A 24797-nucleotide genomic window follows, 5' to 3' on the forward strand; every position below is an offset into this window, starting at 1 on the left:
GCAACTGGCGGTGGTAGTAGGGGAATCAGTTTTGCCCTCTACTCCTGAAGCTAACCAGCTGCCTTAAACAGCTGTTCCTGTTAATTGTATTTGGAATAAGACCCATCTTGTCTTCACCAGAAGCAACTATTTATCTAGGGTTGGTCCAGCTGCAGAAATTCTTAGATGTGCACTGCATTTTTCAGGCATGGAGCATCAGCATAATTTTAAACATGTTTTTATTCAGTACACACATAAACCAATTTTTCATAGATCACTAATGAGGCCAGCCCAGGTTACAACTAAATTATCAGAAAACCAGAAATGGCTATGTGTCCATTACACTTAACATAACTTTTCTCTAATTGCAGATACATGCACATCTAGTTAGGAAAGATAGACCAGATTTTACTAGCCTCAGGAAAGAAATGGCTCTTTAGGGTGCTACATAATAAAGAGACTATACATAGTTCTTTCCTTTTGAACCCAGTAAAGGATGGATTTCCCATTGATCCATTTAGAGGGAAGCCTACTGTAGCCATATAATCCCACATTGGGTTTCATTGCATACTAATCCTGGAACAGCTTCCACAATCTTAATAGCCAGGCTAACTGAGGAGTTTGCACACTGAACATCAATATGTTTGAAGAATTATGTTGAAGAAAGCTGTGCGAGGGAATGCTAAGTAGATGGAACTCAAAACTGACTTTTACTTTTATTTATGATTTCATTATGTCAATTTAGCCTTGAATGGAAACATGTTTTAAGATGATACATTCTTTAGAAATAGAAGATTGAAGCTGAAATTCCACTTGAATTTTACTTTATTTTATTTATTTATCAAATTTAACTACTGCCATCTCACTCTGAAAGTGAATAAATAAGACATTATCACTGAGTCATTATTCAGTTCAGTCCACCCATAAGTGGCAGCCTGGCTGTGCAAACAAGCTGATTCACATTTAATTCTACAAAGTCAATTTTATATCATGGGCCAGAATAAACCAGTCTTAAAATAGCTCTGAAAACAACATGTTGCTGTTATTTTTGTGGTGTTTCCTAAAAACGTCTGCACTGGTCTCAAGAAAGGTAAATTTAAGATATCACATGATCAAAGCTTATATCACACTGCTTTGAGTTGTGGGAAAGAAACAGACAGACAGTATTACTAAATAGATATTTGTGGAATAAAATTTATTTCATAGACAGTTAATGATGCCAAACAAACGCTGAGGATGCATAGCAACCACAGCAATGTGACGAAAGGAATCCTTGTGCATTTGTTTACAAGTGAATTCAAAATTAAAGTATTAATGAGAATTTAGAAAATAGTTGACTTTGTGTTCCGAGCATACTTTGTGTTCCGAGCATACTTTTTCCTGATAATTTGTTTATACAATACACAGTGCAAAATATATGGAAGCATTCAGTATAATGTTTCATTCATTCCAGCACACATATGTGCAAATATTGGTGATGTGCAATCTGACTGCATATGTCACATTAACTGTGTAGCATCTGGTACTGGCAGGACGTATGATGGGTTCTAATTCTTTCCTGATGCTGTTTTCCCCTAAATATTTCATTTTTATTCCTGATTATTCTTTGACCACATTTTCACATGTTTATATTTTCTATATTTTCCAAAAGAATATTTTTAAATTATATATATGTATGTATGCGTATGTGTGTCTCTGTGTGTGTGTGTGTGTGTGTGTATGTATGTGTGTGTGTGTGTGTGTGTATATATATATATATATATATATATATATATATATATATATGTATATATATATATATATGTATATATATATATATATATATATATATATATATATGTATGTATGTATGTATGTATGTATGTATATATATATATATATATATATATATATATATATATATATATATATATATATATATATATATATATATATATATATATATATACACACACACACACACACACACACACACACACACACACAGACAGACAGACAGACAGACATATATTTAAAGTCACAACCCCTGGTATGCCCAAATATGGGAGGAAGTTCACTACTTCCGTTCTCTCTCCATCGGCTCGTCACAAGAGACGGTATGGCTAGCTGATGAGAGCTAAATAGCTTGAAATAGATCTATACTAGTCTCCTTTTATTTATTTATCAGCACAAATATAACAACATATATATATATGTCTTTGGTTATTTGGGTTTTCTCCCGTGTAAAATTGGAGGTGTCTTGGCAACATTTCGACGAAGTCTCATTCGTCATCTTCAGGCTTCGTGCTTCCAGGAGCAATGTGAGATCTCGGCTGTTTCTTCCTTTTAACTGAACTTTTACTGAACTTCACATGAAAAGATTCCTCCTAGACCGAATCAACAAAGATCTCCTCACACTTCACCTCAAACTCAGTAACAAGATCCACCCCGCACTTTGGGACAAATTCAAACAACTCACCGCCTGGAGAGCTGAAACAAAGACCACCCTCAAGACAGAAACACACATCAACAAACTCCGAAGACTAAAAGAATGCCAGAAACCAACCCCTCCCCCCTCACAGCCACACATGAAACAAACAGTGCATAACATCTCAGATAGGATCCTCACCAAAGCCGAAACCAATGTCCTTTCAAAAGGATTCAACTTTGCAGTTGCCCCCAAATACATCCCCACTGAAACCATTATATGCGGAGTTGAAACCAGCCTGACCAAAATCAACCCTGACGACGCTAACAGAATCAGACTCGAAATCACCAACATCCTCTGCACCAGCAAGCCACCCAAAAGCAACTTACCCAAAGAAGAACAGACAGCACTACTTAACCTGACAGAAGACACCAGCATAATAATCCTACCAGCATACAAGGGCAATGCCATGGTGGTTATGAACACTTCTGACTACCAAACCAAATTAACCAACCTACTCCAAGACTCCACATACAAACCCCTAAGCACGGACCCCACCATCTACCTGAAAAAAACCACTAGATCCAAAATAAAAGCCTCCTCCATCAGCGAAGAGATCCAGCAAAGAATCATTCCCAGAGAGAAATCATCCAGATGTCCTAAGCTCTATGGTCTCCCCAAGATACACAAAGAAGAAACTCCACTTAGACCCATAGTCAGCTCCATAGGTTCACCTCTACAAAATCTAGCCAAATTTCTCGCCAAACACCTACAGCCCTATGCAGATTCCATCACCTCACATGTAAAAAACTTTTTCCACTTCATAGAGATCATAAAGAAACAAAACTTAGCGACCTACTCGTGAGCTTCGATGTCGTACCCCTCTTCACCCAAGTGCCAATCAAAGAAGCCTTGACAGCTATCCAAAACAAATATAACCCCCCCAAACACATCCTTGATCTGACCAGCCACTGCCTATCTGACCAACCACTGCCTATCCAACACATACTTCATTTATAATGGACAAAAATACAAACAGATAGAAGGAGCACCCATGAGATCACCCCTCTCACTTGTCATTGCCAACCTCTACATGGAAAACTTTGAAACCCAAGCTCTAGAAAAATCTGATCACAAACCCAAACTCTGGCTCAGATATGTAGATGACACTTTCATAATCTGGCCACATGGGAAAGAACAACTGGACAACTTCCTTACACACCTCAACAGCCTACACGCCAAAATACAGTTCACCATGGAAACAGAAGTAAACAACCAACTTCCCTTCCTGGATGTCTTAGTCTACAGGAAATCTAATGGCTCCCTAGGACACACCATCTACCAGAAGAAAACACACACTAACCGCTATCTGAACGCACTCTCACACCACCACCCAGCCCAGATCAACTCCGTAGCCAAGACCCTCATCTCCAGAACAAAACGCTTAGCTGATGAACAACACCTAAAAACCGAACTACACACTCTCACTAACGTGCTGACATCCAATGGATTCTAAAGAAATAATATCACCAACCTAATCCAAAAAGAAACCCCCACTAAAATCCAGGACAGAGAACAAGAAAACGGAAAAGCCCTCCTCCCATACATAAAAGGTACCACAGACAGAATCAGCAAAATCCTCCGCAAACACAACATCAAGACAGCATTCTGCACAAACTGAAAAATATCCACCATCCTAAGAAACCCCAAAGACAAAATTGAGTTAGAAAATCAAGGAGTATGTGAAATCCCATGCACCACCTGCACCACCACATACATCGGACAAACCAACAGAAGAATAAGTGCACGCATTGAAGAACACAAAAATGCAATCAGAAAAGAGGAACCAACTTCTTCCCTGGTCCAACACCTTAAAGCCACAGGACATAAAATTGACTTTAAAAAGACCAGAACTATTGCCAAGGCTGAACATTTTAACAACAGAATAATCAGAGAAGCCATCGAGATAGAAAAACACCCAGACAGCATGAACAGGCGGGACGATACCTCCCGCCTGCCAGCCATTTGGAAGCCTGCCCTTATTGATAAACGAGTTCCTAACATGATGAATGACACCAGGCCCACACTCAGAAAGACCACAAGCCAGACTGCAACTGCACCATTAACCACTTTAAATCCCTCCTATCCTTACATGAAACACAAACCCCCAACCAATCAGAACACACCTCCACCCAATCAGAACACAGCCAAGCTCCCACCCAATCAGCTCAAACCCCAACTGGCAGTTAAAAGGAATTAACTGATTCAAAATGGGATTCAAAATGTTTACTACTGGTTCTGTGGGCCTGGCTTGGTGGGCATGGCAGGGGAAGGGTACTGTAAAGTCCCCATTCCCTCCCAATCAGCTGGGACTCCAGAGGCACAGAATAGATGGGGGTGGGGCCAGTCAGAGGTGATATTTACCAGTTCTCCGAATTACTCAAAATTTTCACTACCGGTTCTCTAGAACTGGTTAGAACCTGCTGAATACCACTTTTGGTATAAAACCATGAATTCCTTAAATCTCTGTCACAAGACAAAATACCATAGCAGAATTAGTTTTATCTGATTTCAGAATTGGCTGGATCTTCCAACAGCTACAGCTTTCTACTGAATATTCAGCAGTTATCCCTAGATAATTGTTCCTAACCACTATCATACATATCAAGCTTTTTCATTTTTAGTTTTCAGGAAGTTGTAACTGATAAGCAATGTCATTTCTGCCATTCTACATTTTATAAGAAATTGGTTTTGTTGGATAAGCATAGGTTTACATTTCTTTACATGATGATAGATAATTAGATGGATGGATGGATGGATGGATGGATGGATGGAGGGAGGGAGGGAGGGAGGGATGGAGGGATGGAGGGATGGAGGGATGGAGGGATGGAGGGATGGAGGGATGGGAGATACTAAGAGAAGTTATAATTGTTCAGATTCAAGCTGTAACAAGAGTTGCCATCCATTCTTCCTTGGTTTGACTTTCTTTGTTTTTCTTACTAACTTAATATCATAGTTATCCTGAACAACTAAGAAAATAGTAGCTTTCTGGATTTCTTTCTAGCAATTAATTGGTCTTTAGACATACCCTTCTCTTTCTGCAGAAAGGCATTCTCTAGGGCTTGATTAGGAAATAAAATAGTCACACAGATTTGAAGATTATTTAGAACTATATCAACATGATGGTATAACACAGGGTATCAGAATGCAAGCTTACAGCTTTTTTTACAGGTACAGACCATTATTCTGAACTAGTAATTGGTGCCACATTATCTTAAGTAGTTTTTGAAATACAGCTTTTGCATTAGTCAAGGAGCTAATCCCTTCTGCTACAGACTTGCTGAAATGTTTGTATCAATAACTTTCTTCCACTAAATACCTTAATTCACTAATGGATTTAATTATCTGCTTAGAATAGCTAGCAACAGCTTGGTGCATACCTAATCGAAACATTGCTGCTGTAGAATCCACTAAAAATACGGCAACAAACAAAGTATAACAAGCCAATCAAATGGCATCTGCGGTAGCAATTTTCGTAGCATTATACATTTATTTTGTATTTTTTCAATCTGGTTAAAAAAATCACGCACACATATCATATCACATCAAATCAACTCTTTATTACAATTGTAGACATATATTTTTATACGACTGTGCATTGCTCTGACTGCTTAGACCAGGGGTGTCAAACACAAGGCCCACGGGGCCATCCTGTAAAATGTAGGGGACTGGCCCACATCGCTTCAGCCCAGTCTACCTGTGTTGCTTCAACCCGGTCTACCCAATGCAAAGAGAAATCATCGGGCCAGTGTGGCTTCAGCCTGCTCTACCCAGTGCGAAGAGGAAATATGGCAGCAGTTTGGGGAGTGGCATCAAGTGGCCACACCCATCCAATCGACCATACCCAGTGAGTGGCATCAAGCTAGCCACACACACCCAGTTGGCCACACACACACAGTTGGCCATGCCCAGCCGCCCCACCACCAAGGTCAATCACAGCCATGATGTGGCCCTAAATGAAATTGAGTTTGACACCCCTGGCTTAGACAATAGGGTTCTCATATCAGTTTTACATTTCAAGTGAAGATAGAGGTAACCTAGAAAGTCTGGATTACTGGGGCATTTTTTGTTTTATTCTGATTTTTTTACATTGCCAGATTCTAAACATATTCCATAAAATAAACTCCACTGTATCCTTCCTCTTAAATTTGTGCCCCAGTAATTCAATGTATACTCTATATCACAGCCTTGGAAAATCCAAAAATACAATAATGTTAAAATTTAGCCACCTGGACTGGTACCTTCTGCTCAATTTATTCTTTATTCAGAAATACCAGGTCAGCACTTTAAACTAGTGTGATGGGTCTGATAAGGTTCATAAATTCCTAAAAACAGATAGATCAATATGTTCAGAAACTGAAGAACCTTTTTGATTTTATCCCCTTGGTTAATAGACTTCCCCCAAATATATCAAACTCTGAGAGTGAAACAGCCCAATACCTATTGTTATTAGAGATGGAGTCAATAATAGCCCATTAGGTAGAGACCTGGCATAACCCTAATAGAGCATTAACCTTAAAAAAACTTACAGTCCAAAGTTTATCATTGGCTGGAACTTTGCAAGATTCCATGAAGTAGTGAAGTCAGGCTCATTTTACTCAAAGTGTCAGGCCTGCAGCCAGTTCCTTTTAGGATCTTTGGCCTGCCACACTCTCTCCCTCTTTCTTTACTATGCTGTTTCATTAGTGGGGAATTGGGAGAGGGAATAGTAAGGTGTAGAATGTGTTGTTTTCAAAATAAAAAAATTCATTACTAGAAATCAAGGTCATTCTTTGTCTCTGCACCTGAAGTGGATGGCAGAGCATGGCAGAGGAAGATTGGACCAACATGTCTCTCTTAACAAATTGGAATTTTGAGCTCTGCCTTGAACTCTGATTTAATTTTGGATGATATTTGGAACGCTGACATTAACCCGAATCTCCTTTAAAATTACTTCATCAACTATCCCAAGCTGGGAAGCTGTTAGAGATACTGAATCCCAGTTCTGACCCAACCCTGGGCAGTACAAAATTTCAATGAAGATGGAGTAAGAAAAGAAAGCAGCAGAGAAGGTCAAAGATGATGGATCACCTGTATTTGTTGGGACCATCTATGCAACTTCTAAAGAGGTAGTGAGGCTGCAGAAGCTAAAGAAAGAGAGCTTCAGCTGGGGGACCGGTGAAAGGAACCAACCGCTAGACCTCCCTCACAGATGGAATTAGCCCTGCGAGATGAAGCCTCAGGATTTATGACCTCTAAGGAATGCCTGCTAGAAGGAGAGAGGGGCACCAGGGAAATTCCAGCATATGACTGGGGGATGGCCAGAAGATCTGATGAATGGAGATCCCAGCCACCCTCACACAGTCATTCTCTGATGGGCCTCCCAGATCAATTCGGACAGCTAAACATGAGTGGAATCAACCCCCTCCTTCCCTCAGGACCACCTAAGTGGAACCTTGCCCAGCCCACATTCTCCTTCCCTAGCAGAGAATCTGCTACACAATGGAGTGGAGATCTTGGCTTCTTCCACACAGTGACCGGCGAGTCAAACCAACCCCTTGCTGCTGGAGTAAAGCCAACATCAGTCACATCAGCACCCCTCCCCCCTGGAGTGCAGGCAGGCCCTCCACCAAATTGGGGAATTCAATCCAGCCAGCAGAAAGGGGCCTGGGACACATTCCCTTTCCCCAGCTACCAATGGGTGGGCTGCATCCCATGAATCAAGCACCCCCAAGGTGGGCCTTCTTCCCAGGTCATGGGGGCTAAATACCAATGGATACCTGCCCCTCCTCAACAGATGATGCCATTTCAGATAACTGCTCCTGGGTAGAGCCAGGGACTGGGACCTCCATTGGGTCCAGCCCCCCCAGCAATGCCTCAACAGGCTTTTGCCCAACCTCCACCGATGAGTGTGGCTCAACAAAGGGGCTTACCACCCCAAGCATCTGCCAACTGGCCGCTCCAGTTCAACCACCAGCCCCACCCCCGGCTCCCACACCCCCACGGTTTCGGGCAATGTTTGACGGGACCCCAGAGAAGCTGTCTTACTTCCTGAATTGAGTCTGGGTGTACATTGATCAAGTTGGGGCACAATACCCTTCTGAGTTGATTCAAGAAATAGCCTAGGGGATGAATGAAAGGGAGGCTGCACATTGGATAGCAGAGCTCCATGAGGAGGAGGCTCCTGAGCTAGATGATGCAACTGGGTTCATCCAACTGATGCGTGCCTGATTTAGCAATGTGACCCAACATGTGGACACAGAAGAGCAGATTCAGGGATTGCAACAGTCTGGTCATCCCGCGAAGGAGTTAGTTTGGGAGTTCTGGAAAATAGCTGGAAGACTACGATACTGGCCAGAAAGACTCTTGGTCTACACGTTCAAAAATGTCTTAGATCCAAAACTGAGGGAAGCTTGCAGCATAAGGGGGGAGTCCCAGAATGTATGCAAGATTGGTATACCACTGCAATCATACTGGATCACGAGATTAATCCTCATCGGAAGCCTGTTGCTGGAACCCTTGCTAGGGAATCTTTGGCCCGCTGAATGCAGATGCAGCGAGCTGAGAAGCATCCACCCCCTGTCCCTCGGAGTCCCCAATAAAATGCTACTGATGTGGTCAGCTTGGCCACTAAGCATCAGAATGCCTGGCTTCAGCCCCTGTTCCACAACCGCACCAACCACCTGTTAGCGCGATGAAGAAAAAATCCCAGAAAAGAGTCATCTGGTACAACAGTCAACGGAGTCAGAGAGTCCTGCCATTAGGGAAGTCCCTGCCATGTCGGAGGAGGAAGGGGAAAATGCCAAAGATGACCCAATGGTAAGTGCATCCATCCGCCCCTTTACGATAAAATCCAAACTCCAAGTGCCAGAAACAGGGGTGGAAGGAGAAGTTGGGGCAATCGTGGACACTGGCTGCATCCGATGCTTAATCAGCATGTCAATAATGGAGCAGCTAGGCATACGCACAAGACCCCTAACCCATCCTATTCAGTTTGAGCAAGTAGATGGAACACTAATTTGGGGGGGATCCATGAAAATTACCGAGTTAGTAAAGTTCCCCAACAAAGCCAAAAGCAAACCAACCCCTAAAGTGGAGAATGGACTGTCAAAAAGCCTTTGAGAAATTAAAACGGCTCTTTGCCCAAGAGCCCATACTGCAACACCCCGACCCAGAGCAACCATTCATAATCCAGACGGATGCCAGTGATGTAGTAATAGCTGCAGTGCTACTGCAAATGAATAAAGAAGTCCACCTCTTGCTATGTGCTTACATCTCCAAAAAACTCACCACTATTGAAAGGAGATGAGCCATTTGGGAGAAAGAAGCATTTGAGATCAGGTGGAGCATGCTCATGTGGAAACATCTCCTGGAAGGGGGGGATATACCATTCGAGGTCTGGACTGATCATAAAAACCTCGAAGCTCTCAAAGCCCATAGAAGGTTATCCCCCAAACAAGTTCACTGAGCACAATACTTCCAAAGGTTCAAATTTGAAATTAAACACATCCCTGCAGAAAAGAACTTGTTGGTGGATGCTTTGTCAAGAAAACCGCAGTACGACAGTAAGAAGGAAGAAGTTGTTCACCCCATCATTTCTTCCTCCCACCAAAAGGTGGCCCAAGTCACCACCTGAAGCGAGGATAAGCTGATGACAAAGCTGAAAGCGGCACTCCTGGCAGACCTGTGGTTCAACAACAACAAGGACATTCTAACAATGAACGATGGCTTAGCCTGGAAGGTGTCCAAACAGTACATCCCTATGGGGTTGAGGCTGCAAGTTCTACAGTGAAGTCATGATGCAAAACTAGGAGGCCACTTTGGATTCCTAGAAATGCTGCACCTTGCCACTTCAATTTTGGTGGCCAAAGATGAAATCGGAGGTGGAAGATTATGTAAAAAGCTGTGCTACTTGTGCAACAATGAAAACATGGCTGGGGAAGCCCCCTGGACTACTACAACGAGTGACCAGCCCTAGCCAACCATGGGAAAAAATCACAATGGACGTCATCGTCGAGCTCCCAGACAGCAGCAGGAATAGAGTAATCTGGACAGTTATTGATTTGTTTTCCAAGCAGGTGCATTTCATCGCTTGCTCAGGGTTGCCATCCGCAAAGAAATTAGCAAAAATGTTTGTGAAACACATTTATTGCCTACACGGGATGCCCAAGAGGATTGTTTCAGACCGCGGAGTTCAGTTTACCTTCAAGTTCTGGAGAGAGTTCCTGAGGTCCATTGGATCCACACAAGGACTCAGCTCAGCGTTTCATCCCAGCACAAACGGCGCAGCGGAGAGGGCCAATGCGATGGTGGAACAATACATCCGGTGTTATGTGGACTATCAGCAAGAGAATTGATCAGACTTGCTACCCTTCGCTGAAGTGGCGTATAACAATGCGGTCCACAGCAGCACTGGATTTACTCCTTTCCAGATTACCAGTAGCATGGAATTTGTTCCCATGCCTGAGCTGCCTAGAGAACCTCCCTCCTCCATGTCTTGAATGAATGGATGGACACACTAAAGAAAGGATGGGAAAATATGAAGAAAGCTCTAGCAGATGTGGTAGAAGCCTACAAGAAGCAAGCTGATAAACACCGCTTGCTCCAACCCCCCTTTTGTGTGGGGGACAAAGTTTTTGTATCTACCAAATACATAAGATAAAGAATGCCTAGCAAGAAATTGGGCCCAAAATTTCTAGGTCCATTCCTAATAGTGAAGATAGTTAACCCAGTTACAGTTCAACTCAGTCTACCTAGAATTCTAGGGAATATTTACCCAGTATTTCATTGTAGCTTGTTGAAACCAGTAATTGGGTCCAGTATAAGACTGTCCACCCAAGCTCCCTCACCTCCTGTATTGGTAGAAGGGGAAACACATTATGAGGTGAAAAAAATATTAGACTCCAGGCTGTATAGGGGTCACTTACAGTACTTAGTGCATTGGAAGGGGTACCCTTTGTCCAAAGCTACTTGGCTGAAAAGCTGGGACCTAAAAGCGGATAAGTTAGTAAAACAATTCCATGAGAAGTTTCCCGATAAGCCAAAGGGTCCGCCTGGGGGGGGGGAGAGAGGTGGTTAATTTTGTTATGTTAACACTTATGTTATTCTCTTTACAGAAAATGTCTCCCTTTTGAGGAGAGGCCTCCTGCAGCCAGTTCCTTTTAGGATCTTTGGCCTGCCACACTCTCTCTCTTTCTTTACTATACTGTTTCATTAGTGGGGAATTGGGAGAAGGAATAGTAAGGTATAGAATGTGTTGTTTTCAAAATAAAAAATCCCTTTCTAGAAATCAAGGTCATTCTTTGTCTCTGCACCTCTGCACCTGACCAGAAGTGGATGGGTGGAAATGCCAGCATGGCAGAGGAAGATTGGACCATGCGATGGGCTTGTGGGTGTGGGGACAAGATCATGAACTTTCAACTGGGTGGGAATCCTGGGAAGCTTTCAGATTTGTGTTTCCACAGATATATCAACATGTCTCTCTTAATAAATTGGAATTTTGAGGAAAGTTCTGCCTTGAATTCTGATTTAATTTTGAATGATATTTGGAATGCTGACACACAGACTATTGTCTGCATTACTGACAAATTGCTATGTGTGAACTTAAACAAGCCCATCAGCTACAATTTCCACTGCAAATTGTAAGCTGCACAATTGTTCAATAAAGCAGGAGTACACTGCAAATTGATTTGTTTTTAAATGTGCAGGTAAGAGATCATGACTGCCTTAAAACTTGTCTAATAGAATTGTCAGGTCATAAAAAGAAGATAAGAGAAGGGAAGGATATTACACTCAAACCATTATTTTCTTTCAGCTATGGATCGAATAATAAGTTTTCTATCCTTTCATCTGTAAAATGGGAATATTTGAATGCTACTTTGCATGAAGGTTGGGTGCTGGGAAAAGCAATAGGGATGCTTAGATATTTCAGGTGCCAGGTATTCTGGTTACCGGTATATGCATCTATTTATATTTAGGTTTTATGTAATCAGATTTCTGTGACCTGGGTTGGCTTACGTACGTGTAATGCATTTTAGTGGGAAAACCAGAATCAATCAATAAATAGAATGAATGAATGATAATAGTGCTAGCAACTTTATTATATAAAAATAATACAAAAAGCAGTAGGAGATGTTAATATTATTAACAGTATTCCTGAACACTGTTACAAGAATTCCTTCTGATCTGCCAGAAGCTAGTATGCTTTGAAAAGCAAAGAAAAAAGTAGATGCTTTTTAGAAAATCAGTTATTTTAAATATTACATTAGACTTAGAAAGAGTCCAAAGATGAATAAGCATCTGTTCTGATATCTCAATTTTTCCCTACATGAATGAAAAAATACCATCTAACCCCAGTAAAATACTGATGTGTCCATTAAATGGCATAATTAAGCACACCGTGCTGATAAAAGATCACCAGGATGCATCTCTCATTTGTCTTTTTGGCAGCCTGACATCGGTGGTATCTTGTTATTCCTGAAAGAGGCAATCTTAGCAATCCATGCTCGATACTTCCTAGTGTTTCTTGGTCTCGCCGATTATATGTCAGTGGGTGCCACAACACAGCAGCGTGGATTTAGCTCAGCATTTCTTGCTGAGCTAAATCCCAATGGACGCCCTTTGCTTTTTGTGTTTTAACAAACAGTAGGCTGAATTTCTTCCCCTGCATTGCAGCAAAGGCATTTTAACATGTTTTCCTTCTTATCTTTTCCTTGAATGGGATGATCCAAGTAACCACAGTTTGCAGTGTTTGATCTCTGGGCAACAATTCATCCTCTGGCTTCTCACTTTCTCTCATCTCCCCCAAACTTCCTAGAACATGATTAGCAAGGGGGGAAGCTCAAGGTGATGGCTAAAAGAACACCAACAAAGCCACAGCTTTTTTTAATGTCACATGTAAAAAAAAGTGGTGGGACTTTGATCACATAGTCACAGTAGCCATCTTCGCATTTTGAATCCTCAAGCAGAAACCTCTCCAGAGATTTTTTTTTTCCCCTTTTAAGCTTGAAGGTGGCACAAGGGCTTTGAGTGTTGTCTTCCCATATCTGGGGAGGGAGGGGGAGACAATGAAATGGGTGATGCCTGATCAACATTAAAATTTAATCAATTTGAATGTGAATTTAAGGGATTAAGGAGAATCACAACAATTATTTGCCATGTGCTACTTGGCAGTAACATTTGGGGAAGCTCTAGGAACTAAGGCCAAGGCTTGAAAGGGCCGTATGCATCTTTGGGGCCTCAGGTAGAGCATCTCTGCTAGAAGAAAATATGCAAAGTCTACTAAACTGTAGAATACATATACTGCAGAAGCCTTTTTGTATTTTTCTCCCACCTTTGATTTAGGCACCAGGTAACACCCCTGAAAGCTGTTCAGTGAGGAATTGTCTGAGATGGATAGAATTGATGGTCATGATCAGAGGTGGGCTGCTACAGGTTAGCCCAGGTTAAGGAGAACCCATAGCTGACGTTATGGCCGGTTTGGAAAACCTCCAAATTCCACCCCTGGCTGGCCCTGCCCATCCCACCCTGCCTGCCCCTCCCACCCTCACTTCGCCCCTTCCAAGAGTCTCCATATGGCCCAGTTTGAATGCAAGGTAAGTGCAGTCCTTGCGGAGGCTTGGGGAGAGGGAAAAATGGGCCCCTTGGAAGCTCCAGAGGGCTGGAATAGGCATGTTTCCAGCCTCCGGAGGGCCTCTGGAGCCCAGGGGAGGAAGTTTTTGCCTTCCCAGAGGATCGAGGAAAGCCTTAAGGTGAAAATGCTCCCTCCCATCATGGTGCAGGAGGCCGAGTAGGCCACACCCACCATGGCCACGCACACGCCAACTGGGCAGAGAACCCGTTGAAATTTTTGAAGTCATGAGGTTACGCAACATAGGTAAAAAGGGGGAGTGGTATCAATCACAGTCTCATTATTTTCCTCTCCCTCCGTGCAATCTTTCTGTTCAGTCCTTTTTCTTTTTTTGCCTGTTTATGGCCTAAATAGCTCACAATCCTCCATCCACGAATTTTTCCTGGCCTAACTATGCTATATATTCTATGGGGCTTCTAATACTAGCAATTTGTAGCTTATCTATATTGTAACTGATTGCAATTCCAGTTTGCTTCTGTTGGTTTGCAACTCTGATATCATCTTAATATTGGACAATCTAGTCCTATAGCTGCAAATTTATAAATATCCTTTCACTTATGTTTCTAATATATTTATCACATACTGTATAGAAATGCACACAACAGAAAATTCAGAATTAATAAATATAAAAAATGAATCTAAGAAAATAGAGGTAGTGAATAGGCAATAATTTTTAATTGATAAAATCAATGGATAAAAACTAAAGAAAAATGAAAATGGTTAGACAAACCCAATAACTGATTATGGATGACTAAACAATTCAATCTTTGTGAATGTTGCCATAGAATGAATTGATTACTAATTAATGTGTGAATTATAGAATTTGCCTATTCTCCTAATTTTGCATTTCTCCAAATATTACAAGTGTCCTGGCTTTAAATTTTCAAATTATGTTTTAGAAATCTTTTTTTAAAATAGAAAAGTCATATTTAAATGTTGATTTTGAGATTATTTTTATCCAAATTTTTTGACAATGAAAGAACAACTTTGGTATTTAAAAAAAAAGAAAATGAGATAATGAGAGAAATATTTCAAATTTTTTTAGTAGAAGCAGAACGATGGCTAGAGTCATATCACAATTTTAATGCTACACCAAATGTTCTTATTTGCATTTTAAAAAACCACTACATTTTGTCAAATTTGTAATATACTTCTTTCTGAAAATAAGACTGCATGTTGAAAATAGCAATTTGATACAAAAGGGAGGAGGAGGAAGAGAGTGTCATTTAACAACCATACTTTCACCAACACAACCTTAGATCCATATCGCTCTTTCCAGGGACCTGAGACCAATCTTCAATCACCTAACTTTGGTCCTTTCTCATGCAGAACATTTTACCATATTTCAAACTTTCTGACTTGCTTTGTTCTAGTTTGCTTCACTTTTTGCTTTATTATGTTGGCAGTCAATGCAAACTTATGACTGAATGCCTGCCAGCTGTTCTACATGGTAAATTGCTGGTGGGAGAGATGCGATGTGCGGGCTCAGATAACATAGGAAAGCATTAGACCTTCATGGAAGGAAGCCTCTTATCATCATAGCAAAGGTGCCAAGAAATTTCCATTGGTTGCATTTGGCTCATTATACAAATATTCTCATTCTTCCCTGCTGGCTCAGTTGTGCAGCCAGGCATTCTAAGTTCATCAATATTCACCTGTGGGAGTCTCCCTATTTCTCCTTAGCCTGGGGCCAAATTATCAGCAACTGGAAAGAAGAAAATAGGCTAATCAAATTAGGCAACTGTTTGTATCCACCTTTTAGTTCATTGGCCCCTGGAGACTCAAGTGTATTTTCACTTCTGTTCAAAAGGACGCAAAGGTTTTCTTTCTCTGTAGACCATGCATCAGAACATTTAGTAAGGCAGGAACTATATATTTTAGATAAGAAAGTCATCTTATTTTTTTTAGTTTGTTTCTTTGTTAGGGACGAATGGAAACTAATGCTAGGAAATCAGAAGTTATAATTCTTTATTTAATCCAAGCTTTATATGTTTGGGGATAACAAACAGACATCTTTATAGAATATGAATTTAAATACTTTTTGCAAATAATTTCAAAGGTATGTATTATTAAACTTACAGTGAACATCATATTAACTTTTAAAATATTAATATACAGTATGTTTGTAGTTGGTTAATATTTAGCAGGTTCATATTTGAGCTATGAAACTTCTACCTAAATTGACATCCTATAAACAACTAATAAAGGAGTAATTAGGAGGGAAGAAATTTTATTTGTAGTCCAGCTAGAAAAACTCATTATAATATAGCATAGAACCTCATTTTATTTTTTGTAAACAGCCTGATATTATACAAGTAGCAACCATTTTATGCTTAGCGACCGTTCAAAGTTACAATGGTCCTTCTCAGGGCTACTTAAGAGATGGGTTTGCAGTCACATGATCGCTTTTTGGGTGTTCAGTAACAGACCCACAGTTGCTGCTGTTTGCAGCATGCTGGGGTCACATGACTGCAATTTACAACACTTTTTGCCCCAAACTGGCTTTTGTTTCTAGTTTTTGGCAAAACAAAAAACACCCATTGCAAAGAATAGACTCACTTAACAACTACTCTAATAAAGGTCATAAAAGTGGATGCTGTCATGTGGTGACCATGATCATCACCTGTAACCTTTCCAGCCAGCTTCCGATAAGCAATGCCAATAGGGGGAAACCAGATTCGCTTAACAACTGCATGAGTCATTTAAAAACTCCTGTGATTTGCCTACCAACTATAGCAAAGAAAAGGTTGTAAAATGAGGTGCAACTCACTTAACAACTGCATTGCTTAGAAAGGGAAATGTGGGGCTCAACTGTGGTGTAAAGATTACCTGTGGCGGGAAAGGTTCTGGGAGATACTTGGGGAGTGTATCCCAAGAGTTAATATTCCTAGCAGAGTCATCCAAACCACAAAGGTCACCCCAGCGGCCCTGTTAACCTAAGGAAGCACCTATGTTGGACAGCAACAATATAAAAAGGATGTTGAATGAAGATGGTAAATTTAGTGACAATGGCAAAATCTGGATCTTGTACTGTATGGGAAAAGGCAATGATAAACTAGTCTTATGTTTTACCAAGAAAAGCATAGGGATAAACAATATAAAGGGAATGAGGATAAAATACCAGATGATGGCACTCTCTGATCAGATGGCATTCAATGTGCTGCTGAGGGGAAAAAATCAGGATATTTCTGAGAACAATAATGGTGTTTATGAACAGCTAGATTAAAGATGTGGGGGTGGGTGTTGCTGGTATTGCTACACAGGAAAAGAAAATTTGAAGCTACAAGCTGGAATTACTGGTAACATGATATAAAAGCAGCATGAACGTGGAGAAATTCAACGTAGTGATAAGTACAATAAATCTACTACACTTTGACGCCTCAGGCTTCAGCAAATTGAAATAGACTGGAATTGGACACTTTCATTCAGAAGGTTATATAGATTGCTACTCAGAACATAAGTAGTAAAGAGTGTGAAAATAAAAAAAAACATTAAAAAAACAAAGAAGGAATAGCTTTGCTCTCATTGTCAGGAAGGATACAGCAATGACTACTTGTGTCCAGTGCAATCACTATTTGAATAATATTAATAAGAGTTCACAATCATGACATCTTTAATATGACAGTTATTGAAGTTTACACTCCAACTATTGAGGAAGAAGATGAGGGAGCTGCCAGGTTTTATGGCAAAGCTCAATCTGCAATTGACAGAACATGTGCCAAAATGTGCTACTTGTGATCAGAGATTGGAATGGCAAAGTTGAAAATATTAAGAAGTGATAGCTGTAGTCCATAACTAGTATGGTCTAGGAAGCAAAAATTCACCAGGAGAATGATTATCAGTTTTTGCCAGTCCCATGTCTTTTCATTGCTAACAAAGTATTCAAACAACAAAAACAATATCTATACACCTATGGAATATGCACAAATCAAATTGATTAAAGGAGGTGGAAGAATTTAGATATAACAAAGATGTAATGATTGACTATTTGCAATCTAAAGCAAAAGAACAAACACAACCAGTTTCCTCAGTATGATCATGATGCCTTCACAAATCATTTTGAATTCCTGAACCTCATTAACAGGGAACTAGAATAACTTGGAATAAAATCAGAAAATAGTTAAGAATTAATGTAAAGATATTACTAAACCAAAAAAAAGCCAGATTAAAGCAAACTGGATAGAACAAGTTAATAAATTGCCCAAGAAAGGAAGAAAATGCAAGACTAAGAAAGAAAAAAGGTATAAGCTAACTTAATAAAGAATTTAATAGAGCTATTAGAAGAGGCAAAAATCAGTACAGTATTAAAATGACACCTGTGAAGACATCAATGATTAAAATAGATATGGAAGAACAAGGAAAGTCTTTCAAAAAAATCCAAACTCAAAAAAAAGATTCTAATTTTGAATTAAGATGTTGAACAAGTATTTATGCCAAAGAAAAAAGACTAAAAGAAGTTATTGAAATTATGCATAGTAGGATATTACAAGATATTCCCATTTACAATAGAAGATAAAGTTAGATCAACATTCTGGTCATTACCAGATTGGAAGCTACAAGAATTAATGGAATATCCATAAAAGAGTAAGCAACAGAAGAAGAATCAGTAATGGTGGCAGCCAAACTATGGCAACAAATCTGGAAAGTTTTACAATGGCCAATAGACTGGAAGAGGCAATCTGAACACTTATATTAAAGAAAGGAAAATTAACAGAATGTGCAAACTATTGTACAATATCCTTAACTTTGCATACTAACAAAATAAACAAATGCAGATTAGAATCCTACAACGAAAGGGAGATGTCAAATGTCTATGGAGATTCTCAATCATCCAGATCATTCAAACTCATATTGGATAAAGAACATTATCACAAATACATACTGATAATTAAAAATGCCAAAGAACACTCAAAAGGAATCAATTTGCGCTACTTTGATTATAGAAAACTCTTTGATTATATCAACCATATCAAGCTGAGGAATGTGCTTAGGAAAAAGGAAATCCCAGAACATCTCCCTGTCCTCATTCAAAAGCTATGCACAACATAGAAAACCACAGTTTGGATGGAACATGGTGAAAGAACTGGGTCTAGGTTGGCAAAGGAGTGAGACAAAACTGTACATTTTCTCCTTCTTTATTCAGTCTATATGCTGAATATACATTGAGGATTGGAAGATGAGTGTAATTTTAATGGATGAGAGAGTAATAACTTTAATGTTATTGCTTTTAAATAATGATTGAACTCTACTTATTTCCAGTGGCTTCTGCCCATCTGATTCAATCCAGAATGGTGTGTCTGGTTTCTGTCAATTAAAGAATGTCATCTTGTGGAACTCACATTTATTCTGTTTCAATTCCTGCCTCTGGTGTGTTGTTGATTTTATTTATCCGCTCATTTATTTAACCGCTTATCTCCTTCAGGGTTCCAAGACAGCCATTTGGGAGTCAGGGAGCCACTTGGGAGTCAGGGATCTTAAAAAAAAATTTTTTTTTAAATTGAGCCATGTATTAATGTTTCCTTTTATTATGGTCCAGCGCAGTCAGACAAATGTTCAGACTGGCTTTGGCATTTCTGTCCACCTATCAAGTCCTTTCCAGGGACCTAGGATATGCAGATATGGATGTTTGATGGTGTTATAGATATCACTGCAGGATGCAAGCTGTTCCTATTAAAGCTGCTTTTTGCAATTGACTGCTAGTGAATTGGTCAATGCCAATCATATTTAAGTGATGCTTCAATTGTTTTGGGATTGCACCCAAGGCAATTACTATTGTACTAGCTTTGCTTTCTTTTGCCACAGTTGTTCTATTTCCATTTGCAGGACTTTGTATTTTATCTTCTCCAGTTCTTTTTCTTCTGTTCTCCTGTCTCCAGGTACTGCACATCCACAATCCAAACTTTTTTGTTTTTTTACCGACAATTGTTAAGCCTGGGGTGTTATGTGTTTGAATTCTAAAGTCAGTTACTATATTATTCTTATTATTTATATTGCTGGGCAGGGTGAATACTGAAACACAGAACATGGAGAGTGTAATATTTAAATCTCTCTGATTCAATCTATGCATTTAACATAAAATATTTGGGCCATTAGTGTCTTTGGAGATTAAGATGATACCTTTCAACAATCCAGGCACCAGATAATATTGCTGCATTTCAGGTAAGGTTTGAATGAATGCAAGAAGTTGAGGCAAATTCTATTGGAAGGAGTTCATAAGCTTACAGGCATGAAAAAAATGTATAGAAGCCTTATCATTCTCCAATGATGCCTCTGCAAATATAGCAGTGATACCGAACTGAACTCTAAAAATGTGAGTTAATTCATTATGCAAATTCCAAATTTCTCCAAGGAAAGTCAATTATTTTTAAGATCCTGGGCTTTCACAAGTTTCATTCTCAGATTAAATTATACATGACACAAGCATTTTTTCAGAGCAGAACTGGCTCCTCTCCAACTTATTGAGACTCCATACTATACTTTGCAAAAACACAGATCTAGGCAAATTGATCTTGGTTCAGCTTATAATTCTTCAGGATACAAAAGACTCTTCTTCAAAATATACTACAGAAGTGGTATAGACTCAGTGCATGGGAAAACTCATGTACCAGTATTCAAGGGCAGGTTGATATTCCTAGAAAGGGAATTATGAATCCCATCGTGACTACTAAATCACTAAACTACGCATGACTCATTTGATGGTTAACTCATCAAAATCAAGGTACTTTGTGATATGCTGGGAACAACGAAATGAATGCTTGTTGTACAGCAAAAACTCCAAAATCTCCAGTATAAACCTCAGCAATCATATTATTCCTGCTGAAATCACACATCTGTCCTATCCTATCTAACTGAGGAGCTGGCCTGAAATTCTATTGAGTAGATGGCTTTAGGTGAATAAAAAGTTTATGAAGTTTTTCTAAATAAACTTTGATGTGGAAATTTGTACAGAAAACACTTGTTATAGAAATGTCTTTTATTTTATACCATATCATGACTATTCTAAATGCCAAATTCACATTTGTTATTACCTTACACAGTATGAATCAGGAAAAATAACAGTATCAAGGAACCACAAATCTGTCACTAGAGAGTAAAACATAGCTTAAGTGATCCTGAATACCTGGAGCCTGAGAAAGGTGTGAGCATACCTGTCTAAGAAATTAATCTTCATTCGTGGAATCATAGGAACTTAACTTCTAGTGAAATCTGGAACCAATTTGTTGAGGAAAAACAGAATAAACCATAAAGTGGCATGAAGATTTGCAGTTCATGAAATCAGCCTTGTTGCCCTCCAGTCTATTAAAGCTGATTTTGAAACCAATTTTTCCTAAGGGCACGTCAAAGGCAATTTCAACAAGAAACTCTGATTCAGATCTATATGCCAGTGCTGTGACAACAACTACTTCAATAGGCTAAACCCTCTCAGCTATAGCTGGAAATGGCACTGAAATTTCATGGGGTAAATGGGCACTGGTAATCACTTTTATATACAATTTTCAAGACACAAAGGAAATTGTTGCTTCAAGAACTGAAGGCAGCTCTTCCAGATGAAGTTAACTGATTTAGATCATAGTGGTAGTTAATTCCCTCGGGCAACATCATAAATAGAGTGTGCTATGGAGGTATTAGCCTTTATGGTTTGTCTAAATACTCCAGAATGAGAAATATAGCCTAAAACATTCTTTAGCTATCATGGCTAATAGCTTTTAATAGCCTCCTATATCATTCCATGGAACTTTAAAGCTATCTTAATAAGGTTTCTATATTTGGGGAACAACCATGCTAAGAATATAACAGTCTGGCATGGGAAGAAAAAGAAAACCTTTCATTGTTTTAACTTGCCATCATGTTTGGAAAGTCAACTCATCTCCAATCTCACAGTTTAAAACTCCGGTGTTAATTAGTTTTTAGAAGCAATGCTGCAACACCTTCTTCTGAGTTCAGTTTAAGGGTTAAATGATATTTTTTCTTATTTAATTATGGGGAATCAAATCATCAATCAGTTATGTTTTTCCTAAGATGTACATTTTAAAATTTTACTCTTTTCTTCTCCTTTTTCAGGAGGCTGGCACTATAGTTGCTGCTTTTTTCCATCCTACTCCGGGTTGGTTTTTTAAAAATATTACTTTATTCTTGGCAACAAAGGTCACATGGTGTTTTGCTTGATTGTTTGCTTTTTGTTTGTTATGGTACAGCTTTGATGCCAGAAAGAGTGTTTATTTCCCCAACATGACCGATTGAATTCCTCCTTATATCACATACTCTCCCTTTCCCCCTCCTCCCTCTGCATTACTTAGAGAACTTGCTTTCAACAGGTTTCTTCTGACTCTCTGGCAATACATCTCTGCAAGAAACAGCACCTGCCTGCTTTTGAAGACCAAAGGCTGGTGTAAAGTGGTAAACAGGACATTGGCATAAGGCTCACATTATTGGGGTGGGGGAGGAAAGCTTGTCTCAGATTGTAATTTGAATGCAAGTCAAAGAGATAAAAGTCCTTCCCTGTGGAACAGGGGGTACTGTACCTGGCTCTGGGCCATTCAGGTCGGGAAAGAGGAGAAATTCTTTGCAGGTTTCCAGGTCCAGCTGGGGCAGGCTCTTCTGGCGACATAGGTCAGTGACAATTCGTGCGGCCGTCTGACACTGGGTTTCCTGCTTAGCAGCACTCATTTCCAAACTGCATCTCCCTTTGCCTGCTCCCTGAGTGACTAGCAAAGACGACAGTGGGATGGCAGAATCACAGCAACAGGGTCACATATATCCCAGGACACCACTAGCCTACTGGTGCCATTCCAGAGTCAAATCAAGGGATGCTGGCTTGGTCAGTGGCCAGTGATGCTGCCCACTGCCTTCCGACTGCCTCGTTGCATCCGAGAGCTGAGAGCTGTACTTACTGACAAGGCGTGTGCTGTACAAGTAATTCTCCTCCCCAATTCAGTCTGATTTCCTCCCTGCATATTTCAGAGAAGCTTTTTTAACCCCTTTAGTGCTGTGTTTTTCAGGTAGTGGAGGAGGTACTTCCAGGGACCTGATGTAAAAAAAAGTGCAGCTCTTTGAGGTAATGGGGAGGGGGGGTGGCACTGAAATCTTACAGCACAGCAGAATGGCTTGTCACAACACGGAGCTGAAGCTGAGCAATACCATTGGTTGCTACACCGGCTGCTTTCAGCACAAGGGAGAAAACAAGTTTTATTTATTGGCTTATTGCAGCCCTAAACACTCTAAACTGCATATTGTTAATAGGGTGCCAACCCTGTTTTGTGTTCGGTAATTAGATCATTGTTTTAATTTATAGTACCACTTCTGGGTTCCCACCATCAGAGCAGGCTGTGCAACTAATCTACCCGTAGAGAAAGCACCAATTGTCAGGCATGAACAATGATCACATAATGAGCAATTAAAACAATACTCAGTAGAAATGAACTCTGGAGTAGGAGAAGAGGAGGAAGCCAATCTAACAAGGAATGTACAATGTGCCAAGGGGTTTATAGCTCTTTTTGTCACAGATCATAAAAAAGTGGGTGTTTGGAACAATGCCACTGCACTTACACTGTCACATAATTACCTGTTAAAACAACTCTGTATAGAAGCAATGCAAGACAAATTTCTGCAAATGATCCTGCACATTCAGTGTGTTATGCCTTGAAATAATAGCCTATTTCAATTCCAGATACATAGAATTCATGCATCCTTTTGTTCATCAAACAGAATCATACACAGATGAAGAAAGTTTGTTATGGCTGTCAATTCCATTTTATTTACTAAGGGAGGAGCACATATCCTCTTTTCTTCTCTTATAGCTCATCCCCTAATTTGACATTCATCCATGGCAACATCATAGTAAAAGAACATTACTACATCCCTGTAATTCCATGCAATTTGAAAGCTTCTACTATATAACTGTTCATGTTGATGGGAATTTCAGAGTATAAGAAACATCTTAACAGGAATCCTACAGATTTTTTTCACTGGTGCTGGGCTGCAAATATGAGAAGTGTTCCAATGTTCCTGGATGCAGATGGGCTCTCTTAGCCTTTCTTAGCTCTGCCTTGAAGTATGCATAGGGAAGATCATGTTTTTGAAGTTAATTCTTCCAATAGGAATACATTCCTAAAAATTTGGTTGCTTATCTTCAAAAGAATATGGTGGCACTGAGTAAGGTGCAGAAAATGGAAATCAGGACAATCAATGGGTCTGAACCCCTTCCTTTCTCACCCTTTCTGATTTCTTTTGGAAATATGTTCAAGTACTTAAGACTTTTTGCTTAGATGGAAAACAATTATCCAACCAAAGCACAACAGAAATTTGTGGAGAGAATGGGAAGGAACTTTATCTCTGCTTCTTACTAGAACTAGCTAATTACTGAAAACGATTGGCTAAAGAATTAGGCACTAGCAAAATCAAGAAAGTCTTCACATATGGAAATATTTTAAGTCTTTCATGCCATAATTTTAAAAAGAGATGTGGCTATTAGCCATAATAGCTAAATAAAGCCTTCATAGTTGAAATCTTGTAGTGAATCCTGCTGATAGGCAACAAGAGGAATTGATTTATCTGATAATGTTTCTTTGTCATTTTAAGAGTAAGCAATGATAAATATACTCATTGGATGACACCACTGCCCCAGAAATATCTGATTGGCCATCGTGGAAAAAGTGGATGTTATACTTGAACTCTGAAAAGAGAAAAACAGATGCTTAAGCTCACATTTGAGGGTCTCTAGTGCTTTTGAAAGGAATCATATTT

At 39.7% G+C, this 24797-nt stretch overlaps 1 protein-coding gene across 2 annotated transcripts in view; it reads right to left on the reverse strand.

Annotated features, from left to right (window-relative positions):
- The window catches only part of SYT6 (synaptotagmin 6), a 150578-nt gene extending 127633 nt beyond the window's left edge, over positions 1 to 22945 (reverse strand). For both annotated transcript variants that reach the window (XR_001312796.2, XM_014054063.2), the window contains exon 1: positions 22577 to 22945. Coding sequence is in view for 1 of the 2 variants with exons in the window: in XM_014054063.2 (XP_013909538.1) it covers positions 22577 to 22721 (145 nt within the window). In the remaining variant the exon portion in view is untranslated. The remainder of the gene's footprint in view (positions 1 to 22576) is intronic.
- Positions 22946 to 24797: the final 1852 nt, after the last annotated feature.

Source organism: Thamnophis sirtalis, unplaced genomic scaffold, assembly GCF_051295495.1.
Source record: "Thamnophis sirtalis isolate CommonGarterSnake01/CBP01778 unplaced genomic scaffold, rThaSir2_p1.2 scaffold_7, whole genome shotgun sequence".
In the NCBI taxonomy this organism is placed as follows: Eukaryota; Metazoa; Chordata; class Lepidosauria; order Squamata; family Natricidae; genus Thamnophis; species Thamnophis sirtalis.